General features: G+C 45.0%; 1 protein-coding gene across 1 annotated transcript; it reads right to left on the reverse strand.

The window, feature by feature from the left end:
- Positions 1-1,957: 1,957 nt before the first annotated feature.
- On the reverse strand, positions 1,958-15,648 carry LOC112225294 (NGFI-A-binding protein 1). The gene is made up of 8 exons (XM_024389095.2): positions 15,348-15,648; positions 10,460-11,298; positions 10,018-10,151; positions 9,303-9,354; positions 7,039-7,158; positions 6,027-6,210; positions 2,634-2,798; positions 1,958-2,424 (listed from the first exon to the last, which is right to left on the reverse strand). The coding sequence occupies exons 1-8, from the start codon at positions 15,370-15,372 to the stop codon at positions 2,336-2,338; spliced, it is 1,608 nt and encodes a 535-aa protein (XP_024244863.2). The 5' UTR covers positions 15,373-15,648; the 3' UTR covers positions 1,958-2,335.
- Between the last annotated feature and the right edge of the window lie 290 nt (positions 15,649-15,938).

Genomic DNA, 15,938 nt, shown 5'->3' on the forward strand with positions numbered 1-15,938 from the left:
TTTTAGTGAATTGTCCCTTGAACTATTGCATGAGAATAGAGAACACAATCGATCAGTGTAATTGAAAGAAGAGGTAATCATTTTAAACATCAATACAATTAGTGAGACAGCTGAACTGGTACGTGACTAAAATATAAATTTGAGAGGGAAACCTGACAAATGACATCATATGATGGTGGCTCTAAAATTGCCTGATCTAAAGTCACATTAATAGAGGGACCCCAGTACCCCAGAAATGCATGTCATTGACTACATTACTCAAACGTTGCTATACAAACATGTACAGCACATCATTCACGGGAGACAATCAGAAATGTGAAAAATACTTTGATGGAAAATCTGAAAACATGACGATGCATTTTACAATCAAACAATAATGCATATCTGTTTCAGGTCATCTTGAGGATGGGTGTTACCTAGGACTATGGCTAACGCTAGTCAACAAGAAATTAAACAACTGTACAGTGAACAAGATCCCCAAAACTGGGACAACTAGACATTTGCACTGGGTTCCTCAACAACAGCTAGTTGGTATTGCTCTACTAAACACACAATTGGTACTGTACGAATCAAAGTGAGATGGTGCGATGGTAAACCCTGCTTTCAAATTCAGTTATTACTGGTTTATGGTTCACACCATTTTAAATTCCCTCCATTTGGTAAAATCGAGAAGGTCAACGTCTACATTTGAAAATACTTGTGCTTATTATTGATGGCTATAATACCCACCCAACGTTATCACATGAAGTTGTCGTCCCATATACAGTGCATTTGGAAAGTATTCAGGCCTTTTGACTTTTTCCACATGTTGTTACATTACAGCCTTATTCTAAAATGTATGAAATTGTTTTTTTTTTCTTTTCTGATCTACACACAACACCCCATAATGACAAAGCAAAAACAGGTTTTTCAAAATCTTTGAAAATATCAAAAAATAAATCAACTCAAATGTCACATTTACATAAGTATTCAGACCCTTTACTCAGTACTTTGTTGAAGCAGATTTACCAGTGATTACAGCCTAGAGTCTTCTTTGGTATGACGCTACAAGCTCGGCATACCTGTATTTGTGGAGTTTCTCCTATTCTTCTCTGCAGTTCCTTTCAAGCTCTGTCAGATTGGATGGGTAGCGTTGCTGCACAGCTTTTTTTCAGGTCTCTCCAGAGATGTTTGATCGGGTTCAAGTCCGGACTCTGGCTGGGCCCCTCAAGGACATTCAGATACTTGTCCCAAAGCCACTCCTGCGTTGTCTTGGCTGTATGCATAGGGTCGTTGTCCTGTTGGAAGGTGAACCTTCGCCCCAGTCTGAGGTCCTCTGCGCTCTTGAGCAGGTTCCTTCGACCTCATGGCTCTGACATGCACTGTCAACTCTGGGACCTTATATAGACATGTGTGTGCCTTTCCAAATAATGTCCAATCAATTGAATTGACCACAGATGGACTCCAATCAAGTTGTAGAAACATCTCAAGGATGATCGATGGGAAAAGGATGCATCTGAGCTCAATTTTGAGTCTCATCGCAAAGGGTCTGAATACGTATGTAAATACGTTTTTTCTGTTTGTTTTTTTTATATACATTGGCAAACATTTCTAAAAACCTGTTTTCGCTTTGTCATTATGGGGTACTGTGTTGATGAGGGACATTCTTTTTTTAATTTAATCATTTTTCGAATAAGGCTGCAATGTAACAAAATGTGGAAAAAGTCAAGGGGTCTGAATACTTTCCGAATGACCTGCACACCCTACTGTTAGTGCTTTGAAAAATCGGACCACATTGTCAAATTAAATAAGACTTTTCTGAGCCAAATCCTGGTTGACTTGAAGTGAAAGGGAATACTACCAGGATATTCTGGTGTTGTCCTCGTACACTCTTAACAAACCCGAGCCAAACCTGTCCTCGTAACAACTGGGACATCCATCTTCCCAATCTGGAAATAACTGACATCCTATAGTCCACCAGAAATATGTTTCCTTATTATACACAGCACATATTTAAATAACATTAACGACAAACACTTTTCAGAGTCAGAATTATGTATGTACAAAAACGACATCTACAGACCACTCGCCATCAGTCTTGATAGTAAGAAAGGAGAGAGGGGTGGGGGAATCAGCACAGTCAGTGAAAACACAAAAAAACTGGGCTTCTACAAGGAAAGAAATCAAGGCTCTCTAGGTGCTTTGGCAAAAAATAAACAAAAAGTAAAATCCCTTTACTTGAGGCAACATTGGTTGTTAAGGCTCTACTGCAGCTGTGCTTTTTTAGTATTGACCGATGACGACTATGTTATGAGAGAGGGATGAGGAAGGAGGAGGAGTTGGAGGAGAAGAGGTGCTATCTGGAATCCTCTGGCTCTGATTTGATGGTCTTCTTGTCGGAAAGGTTGAGAGCCCCTTGGGAGAAGTCGGCCCCGTTCCCATTTTCTGGAATGAGAAAGAGAAAACAACAACATAGGAGGAGTTGGATTATCATCAGATGATTCAGCATGAGTGAACTATGACAGAGAATTAACCAGCTGATTCAGTATCAAATGATTCAGAATGAAGGTTAAATGTGATGGAATCTTTGAGCTGATTCCATATCAAATGATTCATTGTGAATAAACTACAATAGAGAATCTCTAGGTGCAGACCTGTGGCCAAAGTTTTGCCCTCGACATTGCCATGGTGACTCGTCGCCGGGGTCTTTCCCTCCCCGTTGCTGTGATGCCTCTTTAGCTCATTGGCTAGCTGTTTCCCCAGGGGTATGTCTCCATCTGACCTTTGACCCGCCACACGCAGGTTCAGTGGCCTCTCCCCTATAGGAACACGCAGCTAGGTAAGGCCAAACATTTTATAAAAACAGAATGACAATACAGTACTTATCTATTCCATTATATTCTAACACTCAATTCAACTCATAAAAAGCCATTAAAACACTGTTATTCACAATAATGATTTGTGTCTGTTCTGTAGAAAATGCCATTATCTATGTCTCGCTCTGTAATGAATAGAGGCTGTTAAATGAAAGAGCGGTGTGTGTACTGTGTATAAAATAAAAAGGTGTTAGTCACGCCACATTGCTGTCAATGCCGTCAATGAAGACCCATTAGATCAGCCAGAGGTAGAGCACAAAGGAAGATAACTCATGCTGTGTACATGTGTGTGTGTGTGTGTGTGTGTGTATGAGCCATCCTCGCTTCATCAGCCTCCACTAGTGTGTGTGTGTGCCCGTGTGTGCCTATGTGTGTGTTTCAGTGTGTATGTCTGTGTGTGTTTCAGTGTGTATGTCTGTGTGTGTGTTTCAGTGTGTGTGTGTGTTTCAGTGTGTGTGTGTGTGTGTGTGTGTTTCAGTGTGTGTGTGTGTGTGTGTGTGTGCTTGAAGGGAAAGAGAATAAGCAGTATTAACACGGCAGTGTCATGCTGTTGACTGCGTGAGGTTGTGGGTGTGAAAGGTGTCACCCTCTATCCTCTGTGTTCACCACGCACTCTTAAGAGGGCTTCAGATCAATACAACAGCAGCCTATGCTACTCAAAGCAAGCTTAAAGCAACTCATAGCATTTATGGTTATATAAGTCCGTTTTTCCCTATCTGATGACCATACACACAAGTGGATCCTTCCTGAAACTCCCCAAAATCTCCACAAACAGCTGACAAATGAATGGAAGAAATTAAAATTTGACTGAGAAACGAAACATAAAGGCAAAATATTTAACCAGCACAAAAAGAATTGCGTCGGATGGTGGTACGCTTAACCAATATTAACTTTTATGCATTTTCCTTTCCTAAACGTCACTGAAACTACACCTAACCTGAACCTTAACCTAACCCTCGTTCCTAAACCTAACTTCAACACTTGATTACACTGAACAAAATAAACGCAACATGCAACAATTTCAAAGACTTTACTGAGCTACAGTTCATATTTGGTATTGGTATTTTGGCAGCCGGCAGGGAGAGGTGAGGGGAGTGGTAATTGAGGAGAGAGATCTTGCAGGTAGCTGGATCCACCCACCAAGCCTAATATGGACTTCCTGCCCCAACGAGGAAAGGCTGTGGGTCATTAAGCCAGGGAGTGCTTGGGGATAAAGGAGGAAGCAGCCTGCACAAAAGGGCAGAGGTGAGAGACAAGAGAAGTATGAAGAGGGAGAGAAATTAGAGCAAAATCTGTGTGATTGCCCAGTGTGACCTGGACTGTTGGACAACCCCCACTCCTCCTCCTCCTCCTCCTCCTCCTCCTCCTGCTGTGTACCGGATTGGCCCGAGGACCCGAGTGTGAGGATTACCCCTGGGAAACGGGATGGACAAAGAGAACGGCTTGTGGACTGTGAGGTGACTGGTGAATTCCCGCTTCTTTCCCCGTTGTACGAAAATCCCTAATAAACTTCCGTTTTGCATTCGCTTTGTGCTACTGGTGCATGTTTTGTTATTGCACTTGGTGGCGTGGAAACCCCACGCCCTTGATCTTGCTACAGGATTTGCTGAGAAAGCAGCAGCTACCCTTCCTGGGATCCACACAACATGAAACATGACAATACGGAACATTAGTAGACAGGAACAGCTCAAGGCTAGAAATACAGACATTTAAAAATGGAACACGAAACCTACATATCAATAGATAAGCCCAAACTATCTAGGTCAAATCTACATGCATGCAGGCCATGAAAGAACAGGGACATTTTCAGCTTCCAGGAATTGTGTACAGATCCGCGCGACATGGGTCCGTGCATTATCATGCTGAAACATGAGGTGATGGCGGTGGATGAATGGCACGACAATGGGCCTCGGGATCTTGTCACGGTGCCTCTGCGCATTCAAATTGCCATCAATGAAATACAATTGTGCTCGTTTAATGTAGCTTATGCCTGCCCGTACTATAACCCCACCACCACCGTGGGGCACTTTTCACAACGTTGACATCAGCAAACTGCTCTCTCACACAATGCCATACACACCATCTGCCATCTGTTCAAACTGGGATTCATCCATGAAGAGCACACTTCGCCAGTGGCTATCAAAGGTGAGCATTTGCCCACTGTAGTCTGTTACAATGCCGAACTGCCGTCAGGTGAAGATGATGAGCTTCCCTGAGACGGTTTCTGACAGTTTGTGCAGAAATTCGTTGGTTGTGCAAAACCACAGTTTAATCAGCTCTCTGGGTGGCTGGTCTCAGACGACAACAGCAAAGGTCCTTGTGAAGATGCTGGAGGAAACGGGTACAAAAGTACCTATATCCACAGTAAAATGAGTCCTATATCGACATAACCTGAAAGGCCGCTCAGCTAGGAAGAAGCCACTGTTCTAAAACCACCATAAAAAAAGCCAGACTACGGTTTGCAACTGCACATGGGGACAAAGATTGTGCTTTTTGGAGAAATGTCTTCTGGTCTGATGAAACAAATATAGAACTGTTTGGTCATAATGACCATCGCTATGTTTGGAGGAAAAAGGGGGAGGCTTGCAAGCCGAAGAACACCATCCCAACAGTGAAGCACGGGGGTGGCAGCATCATGTTGTGGGGGTGCTTTGCTGCAGGAGGGACTGGTGCACTTCACAAAAAGATGGCATCATGAGGAGGAAAATTGTGTGAATATATTGAAGCAAATGGGTCTTCCAAATGGACAATGACCCCAAGCATACTTCCAAAGTTGTGGCAAAATGGCTTAAGGACAACAAAAGTCAAGGTACTGGAGTGGCCATCACAAAGCCCTGACCTCAATCTTATAGAAATTTTGTGTGCAGAACTGAAAAAGCATGTGCGAGCAAGGAGGCCTACAGACCTGACTCAGTTACACCAGCTCTGTCAGGAGGAATGGGCCAAATTTCACCTAACTTATTGTGGGAAGCTTGTGGAAGGCTACCCGAAACGTTTGACCCAAGTTTAAATTGTTTAAGGCAATGCAATAAAGTGGTGATCCTAACTGACCTAAGACAGGTCATTTTTACTAGGTTTAAATGTCAGGAATTGTGAAAAACTGAGTTTAAATATATCTGGCTAAGGTGCGTGTAAACTTCCGACTTCAACTGTAAATGTCTAATGTCTGACCTGGTTGTAGACTGGTGTTATCAGGGGAGCCTCCGTTGGTATGGTGGCGGTGCTCTGGGTCTGTGCTGTGTCTAAATTTGAAGCCCCCCATAGGAACCCTCCACTCCAGGGTCTGAAGTCTGTCCTGGGCCTTAGCCTCGTGGAGGATCTCCATCTGCCTGGCCAGCAGATGCTCCAGCTGCAGCTACAACACACACAGATGCATATAATCAGTTGAAGATACATGTCTATTGTTACACACACATTAGAAAACACATAACACACAAACAACTGAGCCTGGAGTTCTATCAAAGACCATCTAAAAGCACAATCTTAAGTTCCTTCTCTAGTCTAGATACTCGTTGTTTACATGTATCTTTTGGAGTGGTAGGTAGCCTAGTGGTTAGAGCGTTGGGACAGTAACCATAAAGGGTGCTGGATTGAATCCCTGAGCTGATAAGGTACAAATCTGTCGTTCTGCCCCTGAACAAGGCAGTTAACCCACTGTTCCCCGGTAGGCCGTCATTGTAAATAAAAATTTGTTCTTAACTGACTTGCCTAGTTAAATAAAACGTCTGTCAGCCATTTCCAGCATCTACACTGTCTTGTCTGTTTCTCCAAAACAACAGAAAATAAGCCTGCAATTTGATGAGGGATAATGCGGTGAGTATTGGTGATGATGTCATAACAGACAAAGAGGGAATGGACGGGCTACTGCTTTACTTATTCTGTTTTTTCCCTCAATTATAAATGAGAAACGAGGATACAAACTGTATTATCAAACAAAATAGCTTGTCAATAACTCTGCTGGTGATATGCAGTGGTGAATCTTTACTTTCTCACATTTCTTCTAATTGGTATGACCCAGCCTATGCACCACCCGCAGATTGGACGTCAACTAGCCAGTTAGTCAGTCAGACAGCAAGCCATACAGTCGATCAGGCAGCCAAGCAGTTTGCTAGCCAGCCAGTCTTTATGTCTGTTTGTCCGTCAGTCTGTCCAGCCATCCCTCAGAGAGTGGTAGTGTAGTCACCTGGATGTTGCGTCCTGTGGTCTCCTCTCCTTTAGACTTGGCTGTGGCCAGCTGCTCCCTCAGGGTCTCTTGTCTCATGTGGATGGCCTGCAGGGCCTCCTGAAGGTCAAAGAAGCCCTCCTGACGAGAGAGAGAGAGAGAGAGAGAGAGAGAGGAATGCCACTATCAGACCATGGTCCCATTCAGATTTTCTCTCATTTTATGCTCTACTCTACTCATGATGCCGTCTAGCTGAAATAATGTCACCCAGTCTCACCAGGGGATGCTTGTCACACTTATCTCCTGTGAAAAATAACTGTTATATTTTCAGTATGTTTACCCTTAGATCTGTTTATCGGATTCTGAAGTTGAAATTGAGGTCTGAATAAGGAGACAGTGGGTTGCCAGGTTGGGTTGGGTTGAGGGGGCTGTCCCTCGTCTCTGTACAGGGTTTGTGGAGGATGTTGGGGGAAGGTTAACACATGTCTACAAGTGACGTAAATCTGAGCTCACTCTACCGCCACACCTTATGATTTATCACACCTTCACAGCACCCACAGAAGGTGTGGAGTCAGAGTGTGTGTATGTGAAAGATTGGGAAAGACAGAGAGAAAAAGAGCATATGAGTATCGTGTGTGCGGACAACCCAACTGCGCAAGTGCATGGAGGTGGGTGGTTCTGAGCGCGCCCATGCGGTGATGTCATGTAAACCTCAGGACTATGGGTAGGCGTGACTGAGCTCATTTGGGCTTTTGTGTTGTCCATGTGGGCGTGTGGCTGGCTCTTAATGGGAGGGTGGCAGTTGTGTGTGTGTGTGTGTGTGTGTGTGTGTGTGTGTGTGTGTGTGTGTGTGTGTGTGTGTGTGTGTGTGTGTGTGTGTGTGTGTGTGTGTGTGTGTGTGTGTTTGTTTGAGACGGGGGTAGGGCAGAAGAGTGGGTGGGGATTAATTTTCTAACTCTCCATGGTTAACTCCAGTTAAGTCCTTTGTGGAGATAAATATGTAAAACTTCATCTCAAGGACACACAGTAACATGTTGTTAAAAGAAAACAACCAGGTTGTGAGAATAATTCGCCTTTAGTAAGAGAAAAGTGCCACAAAAATATTTGAAAAACTGAAAAGGTGTGTCATGTATGTACAGATCTTAATTTGAGGCCATTTTCTACAGCAGGAAAAGAATTCTGCAACAACAGGAAATGTTGAATTATAATGTGGATTATAATTCATTTATTAGGGCATTTTAATGTGTAAATTACAAACTTTAGAAGCCTTTTTAACCTTGTATACACTATAGGTTTACATTGCCTGCTGTGCAGGAACATTTGCAGCAACAAAAGAGTGATCAAATTAAGATCCTACATCTGTTGCAAATATCTTCAGTAGTCTCCAATAAATTCCAGGAAATATATTTTCGATGAAAACAATCCACTTCAACACATTCATTCATTCAAACAAATAACTGTATTTGTTCTAGCAAGGTCTGCTATGTGGCTGCCCCGGAGGACTGAGAAACAGGGGGAAGGTGATGGGGGAGGGGGCGTGGGCCTGCTAGCTAGTCCCACCCTGGCCCACCCCTGGTCTGTGGAGGCGTAGGGGAAGCTCACTCACATCAGAGATTTGGACCGTCATCAAACATACCACTGGAGGGAGATGAATGGACAGCTGCCATAAGCTCAGCTCACAACAGTTCCCTACACAAAGACGCTCTTTACTGAACAACTCAAAAACAACTCAGAGGAGTTTCTGGGGGAACTCTTTACTCAACACACGATGAGGAACGGAACTAGAGAAGCATTGACACACTGACAGACAAAGCCCTCTACTTCGCGGTATCCAACCCACTTCAAAAGACAAGGAGTGGATGCAGCGAGGTGTGTCAGTCAATCTCTCACTGTGGGTCCTCAGGGCGTTACGTAAGGCGTGGAGGAGGAGGTGACCCGATTCGACAGAGGAAGTTTTTATTCCGGTGAACTTTGATCTTTCCCCTGCATTATGACACCCAGTAGTCTTGAGGGACACGCCCCCTGTCCGCCGAGCCCCATATACACGGCCAAGCTGGCTGACAGGCAGCTATGCAAACAAAAGGCACTGGACACACCCATCCAGAACCATGCACTATCGGTCTGTGGGAATCCAGGATTGTTAAGGGATTTACCCTTTCTAATCTAACAGCACACAGGTGTTAGGAAACTGGGGATATAGGAGTGAGCTTTAACTTATATAAGGTCAAACTCTGTGGAAAGCTCTGTGGTCGTTGGATGATGCGGTGAGAAAGAGATGGGCTCACCTCTGTTTTAATCCTCTTGGGAGAAATCTCATCTCTATCACCACATCGGGACCTACAGGAGAGAAAGAGATAGGGAGAGAGACAAACAGGGAGAGAGAGAAAAAGAGACAGAGAAAGAGAATAAGACAGAGGGAGAGCGAGAGAGAATTCAGAAGATGAACATTTCAAAGAGCATAACCCTTCTAATAGTGTACAGGATAACCGTTTCTTGATCTGTAATGCCTCAAGAAAATAATTTTAAATATGGAAACTCCTGTAAAACATTGTAAAATGTTTATTCATTTCCCTTTAACCTCTGGTGCAACACCAATGAATGATCATTCCAAAAGAATGATTTATGAATCAACATGCAACATCATCATTACAAGAACAAGTGAGAGAGACATGTGGCGCTGGGTGGAATTTTCCATCTTTGTGGTTGCCAGTCAGGAAGCACCTGCATGTCAGATTAAACCTGTCATCTAGAAGCAGTGAGAGGGAAGTGGCAAGCACATACACACACACACAGAAATACATACGCAAACACACAAGCAAACACACTTCCCGGTTGGCAACTACGAGGATGGAGCACCATATCTGATACTCAATAAATCGGGTGACATTTTTTACTTCAACTTTGTTCATCAACCATTCATGAGAAGCATTTCACCCAGTCACATTAATGTATTACCATTCATCCTCAAGATGTGTGTGTGTGTGTGGCAGCTGTTCTCACTTGCTGGTCCTGTAGGTGTATTTGTAGGTGACCTCCCGGGAGACCTGTCTAGCCAGACCAAACAGCTCATCTCTCCTGGTCAGCAGGGACACCTCCTTCATACACAACTGAGCTGCTGCCTCATTCACTGTCAGCTAGACAGAGACAGAGAGACAGAGACAGAGAGAGAGAGAGAGAGAGAGAGAGAGAGAGAGAGAGAGAGAGAGAGAGAGAGAGACGGAATAAGAGGTATGGGAGGAAGAGAGGGGGAGGAGAAGAGGGGAAGAGGGAGAGAAGAAGAGAGTGGCGGTATAAGGATACTGTTCTATGCAGTTATAAAGCAGGTTCTCTGAAACCACGTGGTCAAACGTATCTAAAGCAGAGCAGCAGCGAACACACATCTGAAAATGTTGTACTCCTTACACAGCGATAGCCAGAAACACACACCCTCTTCCCCCTCTACCTCGTGCAGCGTAAGTTGCTTGCCATCCTTCCTCTTGGAGTCGAAGCGTCCGTAGATGGCACTGTACTTGCGTATCTCCTCCGCCCTCCTCGGGTCGTCCTCGTCCATGTCCAGGATGTGGCAGATCATCTTGGCCAGCTTCTTGTTGCCCCGCAGCCCCTCCTTCACGTCGGCCGGATCGCTCCGAGGCAGCGCCTGGGCCAGCCGCTCCACACACTCCACCACCGACCGCAACGCCGCGGCATCTAGTACCTCCTCGCCGCGGGGGGACGAGGGGGAAGCCAGACCCAGGGTCAACTCTGCTGGGGACAGGCTGCGCTCGCTCTCCGCTCCCCCTCCCCCGCCGTGGGAGGACAAGGAGGCCCAGAAGCGGGGCTCACTGACCCTCTGCAGTGGAGACCCTGAGGTCGAACCCCCTCCCCCCTCGCCCCCCACCACTGACGCCGACGCTTCGCCTCTCCTGGGCTCACCCACACACGCTGACGCCTGAAGTTTGGGCACTTTGACGTGGGTGCTAGCGTTAGCATTACCGTTAGCTTCTAGCTTGTAGACAGGGATGCTGCAGACAGGGAGAGAGGCCAGGGGCTGGTTGAACAGGGCCGGGTTGGTGACCCAGTCTCGCAGGGCCTTCTGGAGCCTCCTCACATGCAGGGGCTTGCTGGCCATGCCCACCAGGGCCATGATCTCCAGGAACTCCTCCTCGGCCGCCTCACACAGCTGCTGCACGTCATCGCCGCCCTGCTGGATGAAGGCCTCGTAGTAGGACAGCAGGTTGGCCCTCTGGAGGATCCTGTAGAGCTGGAGCTCCCCCAGGGTCCTGGGCAACGCCGCCGCCATCCCTGACCGAAACACACAGGCAAATCAACCTCCAGAGAAACAAAGCACAGCTCAGATCTGAAACCTTGAAAAACAAATAAATCATAAATAGTCTATGAACATACAAACACAGCAAAAAAAACAAAAAAAACACATACTACTACAGCCTAACCAATAAGTATTGTAGATTAGCCTTTCCGGGTGTGAGGTATAAAGTAGTGGCGCTAGATTAGCAGAATAAAGAATGTGAAGCTGTGATAATGGTGCATTATTAGTCAGACGGGCAGATCTGAACACAGCTTAAGGAGAGCCCAGCCTGCCACACTCCTGGAGACGAGGGAGAGTCACATACCAGACGCCACCTCTGCAGCACACGTAGGTGGTCTCTCTCTCTCTCTCTCTCTCAGCATGGAGTCAACCACTGTGCGTGCGTGTGTGCATTCTTCCCCCACTCCCTGTCCCCAGTACATTTTATAGCTACCTAACACAGCCAGTGAGGGGAGTGAAATAGAGCAAGGGTGACAGTGGGATACAGGGCAGGTTGCTGGCTAGCACAGAGACCCATTTAGATTTGACTCACCCTCCACTTAAGCTATGCCCTCCACGCACGCACGCGCACACACACACACACACACACTCACACTTCTGCCTATCCCGATGTGCAGTTCTAATTAGCTCTATCCCTTGGACCAGCCATATAATGTTTGGCTGACATATTATTGCTAGTTATACCCAGTAGCCAGTATTTTCCCCCTCATCAACGGATCATTACTGTGACACTGTGCCTCCTCTCACACTCTGTGGCTGAGTCCCAGTACTGAATGGAGTCTGTTGACAACTCGATTCAAAAAGTGGACACCCACTGGGCACAGACGCCAGTTCAACATCTAGTATTGCTTTACATCTGGTTGAGTTGTCAACTAACGTGAAATCAACAAAAGAATTCCCCATGCCATTGGATTTAGTTGAACATTTGGGTGACAAAAATATACAATTCCCTTAAACTGATTACTTTTTGTAGTTTTCCACGTTGATTCAACATCATCACAATGAATTTCTTGGGTGAAATAATGTGGAAACAACACTGATTCAGCCCGTTTTGCCCAGTCGGCAGGGGGTGAAGGGTAGAGGACGAGTGCAGCTCGCACAAACCTAATGTCAGCATATCACCTGGCTGAAGACCCCCCCATCATCAGTCTGTTTTTAAATCACATTTACTCTCTTCCCCACTCTGTAACTCTTCTTCTCCCTGTCCGCGAGTCAGCCTTATCTAGACAAACACGTGCCCGAAAGGGGCTTCCTTTTTTTTTATACCCCTGATGGAGCGTGCCTCACACCTACCCACACCACACACACCTTTACCGAACACACTACCGATCAAAGACACACAGGATGGACGCTGCCGTTTATAATAACAGACAGGTTTTTTTCTGTCCTTCCTTAGAAGCTGAATTTGAAACAGAACACTGAGACGGGTGAACAGTCCCCTTGTTTCATGTGGACTAGGTGTTTGTGGACAGTGATAAATTGCTTCGGTGTTCACCCTCTCTGGCCCTGCAATAAAGACGAAAGATCAGACCTAACCAATATGCGATGCAATTTACATTTCCAGTTGCGTGGTGGATAGGACACCTTGCTGTACTGCTATGTGTTCTACTCGACAGATACAGTAGAACTGGTGCCTTCGCACATGATACATGGACGATATGAAATCAATTCATTTGTCTGTTTCTGTCTGTTTTGGTTATCAACTTTTCAAGCTCCATTGTGATATTGTTGATTGAGTCACATGTCCGCCTTAATATCAGAGATTGAAGCAGTTGCTCCTCTCCCAAAACCCCTCTAAGCATCCAGTGTTTTGGCTATTCTCAGAAACAGCACATGGCATCGACTACCTCTAACTTTCTCAAACGAACCACCGTGTTCTGTAAAGAATCATCCGAAGGAGAAAAAAGGTCAATTTGTCAGTGCTGCAGAGACAGTTAGGTCGTGCTGTACTCAAGCTGAATATTTAACACAGACGCTGGACTTTATAGGGGTGGTTGCTGAAACCCATTTAGGCTGTACAACCTCATCAGAGCCCTCACCAAACGTGTGATAACATTGGAGGGCTTCTGGCCATTGCCTCTTCACAGCAGTTTCTGGGAAAGTACTCTCAAATGACATATTAACCTGTTAAACTCTTGAGTGGTTGTTTGAGGGCCCTGTAGTATGCATGGAAAGGGTACCGCCTGATGGTCATTGTAAAGCACTGAATTTCCTTCCCCATCCACATTACCTTCTATGCGTCCTCCACAACCTCCATGATCTATCTCACTCGTTTACAATTGGAAAAGTGAATGGGAACAGAAGTTTGAAGTGTTTCTTCACCTGTCTTGTCTTATTTATTTTTAATTGCTCGGGTCATTTTAAGATGTCAGGCTTCAAAATCAGTTCAGCCGTTTTTGGCACAGTGACTCACTACCCAAACCAGACACAACTGGTTTCAAGAGGACAAGAGACGTCATGTGATCTCCTACTGCTATCTAGTGGACGAACTGGGAATCGGACAGAGCATATATTTACATCAATGGATACAGTAGGTAGAAACGTCAGCTTTCTCCTCGTATGTTTATGACCATCATTCCTGTAAGAGGAAAAATGAAGCCATGGCACGTTGCACAAGCCCGGCGCTTTTAAAATGGCCGTGTTCCTATGGGAATTTGTGCACGTTTAGAGCAATATCATTTAGTAAAAGATTTGACAAATGCTATTTCTAAATGATAATAAATATACGTTTGGAATCGTAATTGGTGACTTATTTTTTTATTTCAAACATAGACTTTCAAATCTCTTAGATCCACCTCTTCAGCACCTCCTGAGTCCTGCAATATTAGTCATGGAATTAAAATACACTGAATAAAGCCTATCTACAAATATACAATCACTTTAAAAACGTACCCCTTTAGTTCAAAGACAAGGAAAACAGTGATTTTCGGAGAAACATTTATTACTGGATGTTCTAGCTGGTGTTTGGGTACGCTTACTTCTGACTTGAAAACCTTTAAAATGTCCAATTAACTAACACTAGTATGAATCACGGTCTTTAAAAAAAAAGGTAGTTGTAGACTATGCAAAAAGTAAAACTGAAAATCAGAGGAAACCCCTTTGCCAGAACACTACAAAGGTGACAGTGGTGGGATAATCCCTCAGTTTCTCCCAGGAAATGTGTTCCTCCTATCTGGGCTCCCTGTTAGGTGACTTTTATGCCAAGATGTCCTGACCTTTATGGCACAGGGGAGGTAGGCTTCTGCACTGGCCCTGTAACTGCAGAGTCATTGGTTCAAATCCTGCTCTCGCTGTTCGAATTGATCATCATTTCATCTCAAATTAGTTTAAATCTGATGACTATCATCCCTGATATCATGAGAAAGCATGCTTTACAATTGACTTCCCAGGATAGCATATCTCACTTCCTTATTGGAAAGCATTGAATCAAGCAGGCCTATGCACCAAATAAGTTCTCAATCACGTAGTCAATGCCAACTAGGCTTAAAATCCACAAGGAAAGCATACGTTATTTAAGTCATTGTGGGAAAACGACAGAAGCGAGGGAGGGAGCAAGCAGATGCTTTCTTTACACAGCTGCGGATAGACTCCCACCGTCCCCGCGCCCGGGAATAAACGGGTTTGCGTCTCCCACTCCGAGAGTAAAAACATAAATAAACATCCTGTTTCTACTGTCTGCCAGTGTAGCTCAGCGCACAGTGCAAAACTCCACGTTCCCCAGATAAAAGTCATACAAAACGTCGTAATGTTGTGCCAACAGAATGAATGAGCCTTAGTTACAGTAGGATGTGCACTCTCTTCATCAATAATATTCATCAATAGGCTAGTATAAACGAGTGTCCTAGCCTATCTCTCTTCTTTATATTATCCGTAATGCTGTCCCATGTCCACACAATTATTTAGGCCATTAAAAGTCCAATCTAAAGTTGTCTGTCTTTAGCATATTGTCTAGTCAATCTATGGACGCATCTCAAATTTGCTCCCTGCTAGAAATTGAAAGAAAGCGGCCACCGCGGGCGCGTACCTGCAGAACTCTTCGCACCGCTCATCCAACCTTCCTTTCCTTTCTTGCTCTTCAATTCTCCCCTCACCGCGAGAAGCAAAACGAGTGTGGGCAATAGAAGTTTAGTATAAAGGACCTGCTAAGTGTTGGTTTATCCCTACTCCCCTACTGTTCCGAGTTGGTTGCTCCTCTCTTGCTACATTTCTCTCTCACTCCCACGCGGCTGCGTGACGCAGATCCTGGCGTGGGTGGCTGCGGGGCGTGGGAGGCTGCTGCATGGAATACCAAGCATCATGTCACACCAGGCAGCGACCGCGGTAAGCAGGGAAGGGAGGGAGATGCTGGCGCGTCACCACACACAGGCTTCAGATGCTTTTTAAAAAGCCAGTTGTACTGAAAATAGGCCCAGAGGCGTCATGCTCATCACAGTGAGTACAGGGGCACATGCCGTAAAAAGTAAATAAATAAATAAAGTACATTGTTACATTTATCTGTACACTGCAAAATATTTCCAGTAATTGTTTTTACAGTAAATTACTGGCACCACAGTAGCCAGTAAGTTGCTATACATTTACAGTAAAATACTGGCTGCACAGAAGCCAGTAAATTACT

Source organism: Oncorhynchus tshawytscha, linkage group LG26 (genome assembly GCF_018296145.1).
Source record: "Oncorhynchus tshawytscha isolate Ot180627B linkage group LG26, Otsh_v2.0, whole genome shotgun sequence".
NCBI lineage: Eukaryota > Metazoa > Chordata > Actinopteri > Salmoniformes > Salmonidae > Oncorhynchus > Oncorhynchus tshawytscha.

Excerpts from the sequence above, each read along its gene's own strand:
- LOC112225294 (XM_024389095.2), bottom strand. The coding sequence starts at position 15,372 with ATGAGCGGTGCGAAGAGTTCTGCAG. Across the intron at positions 9,355-10,017 it reads TACACCTACAGGACCAGCAA|GTCCCGATGTGGTGATAGAG; the intron begins GTGAGAACAGCT and ends TCTCTCCTGTAG. Across the intron at positions 2,425-2,633 it reads GGGCAAAACTTTGGCCACAG|AAAATGGGAACGGGGCCGAC; the intron begins GTCTGCACCTAG and ends TTCTCATTCCAG.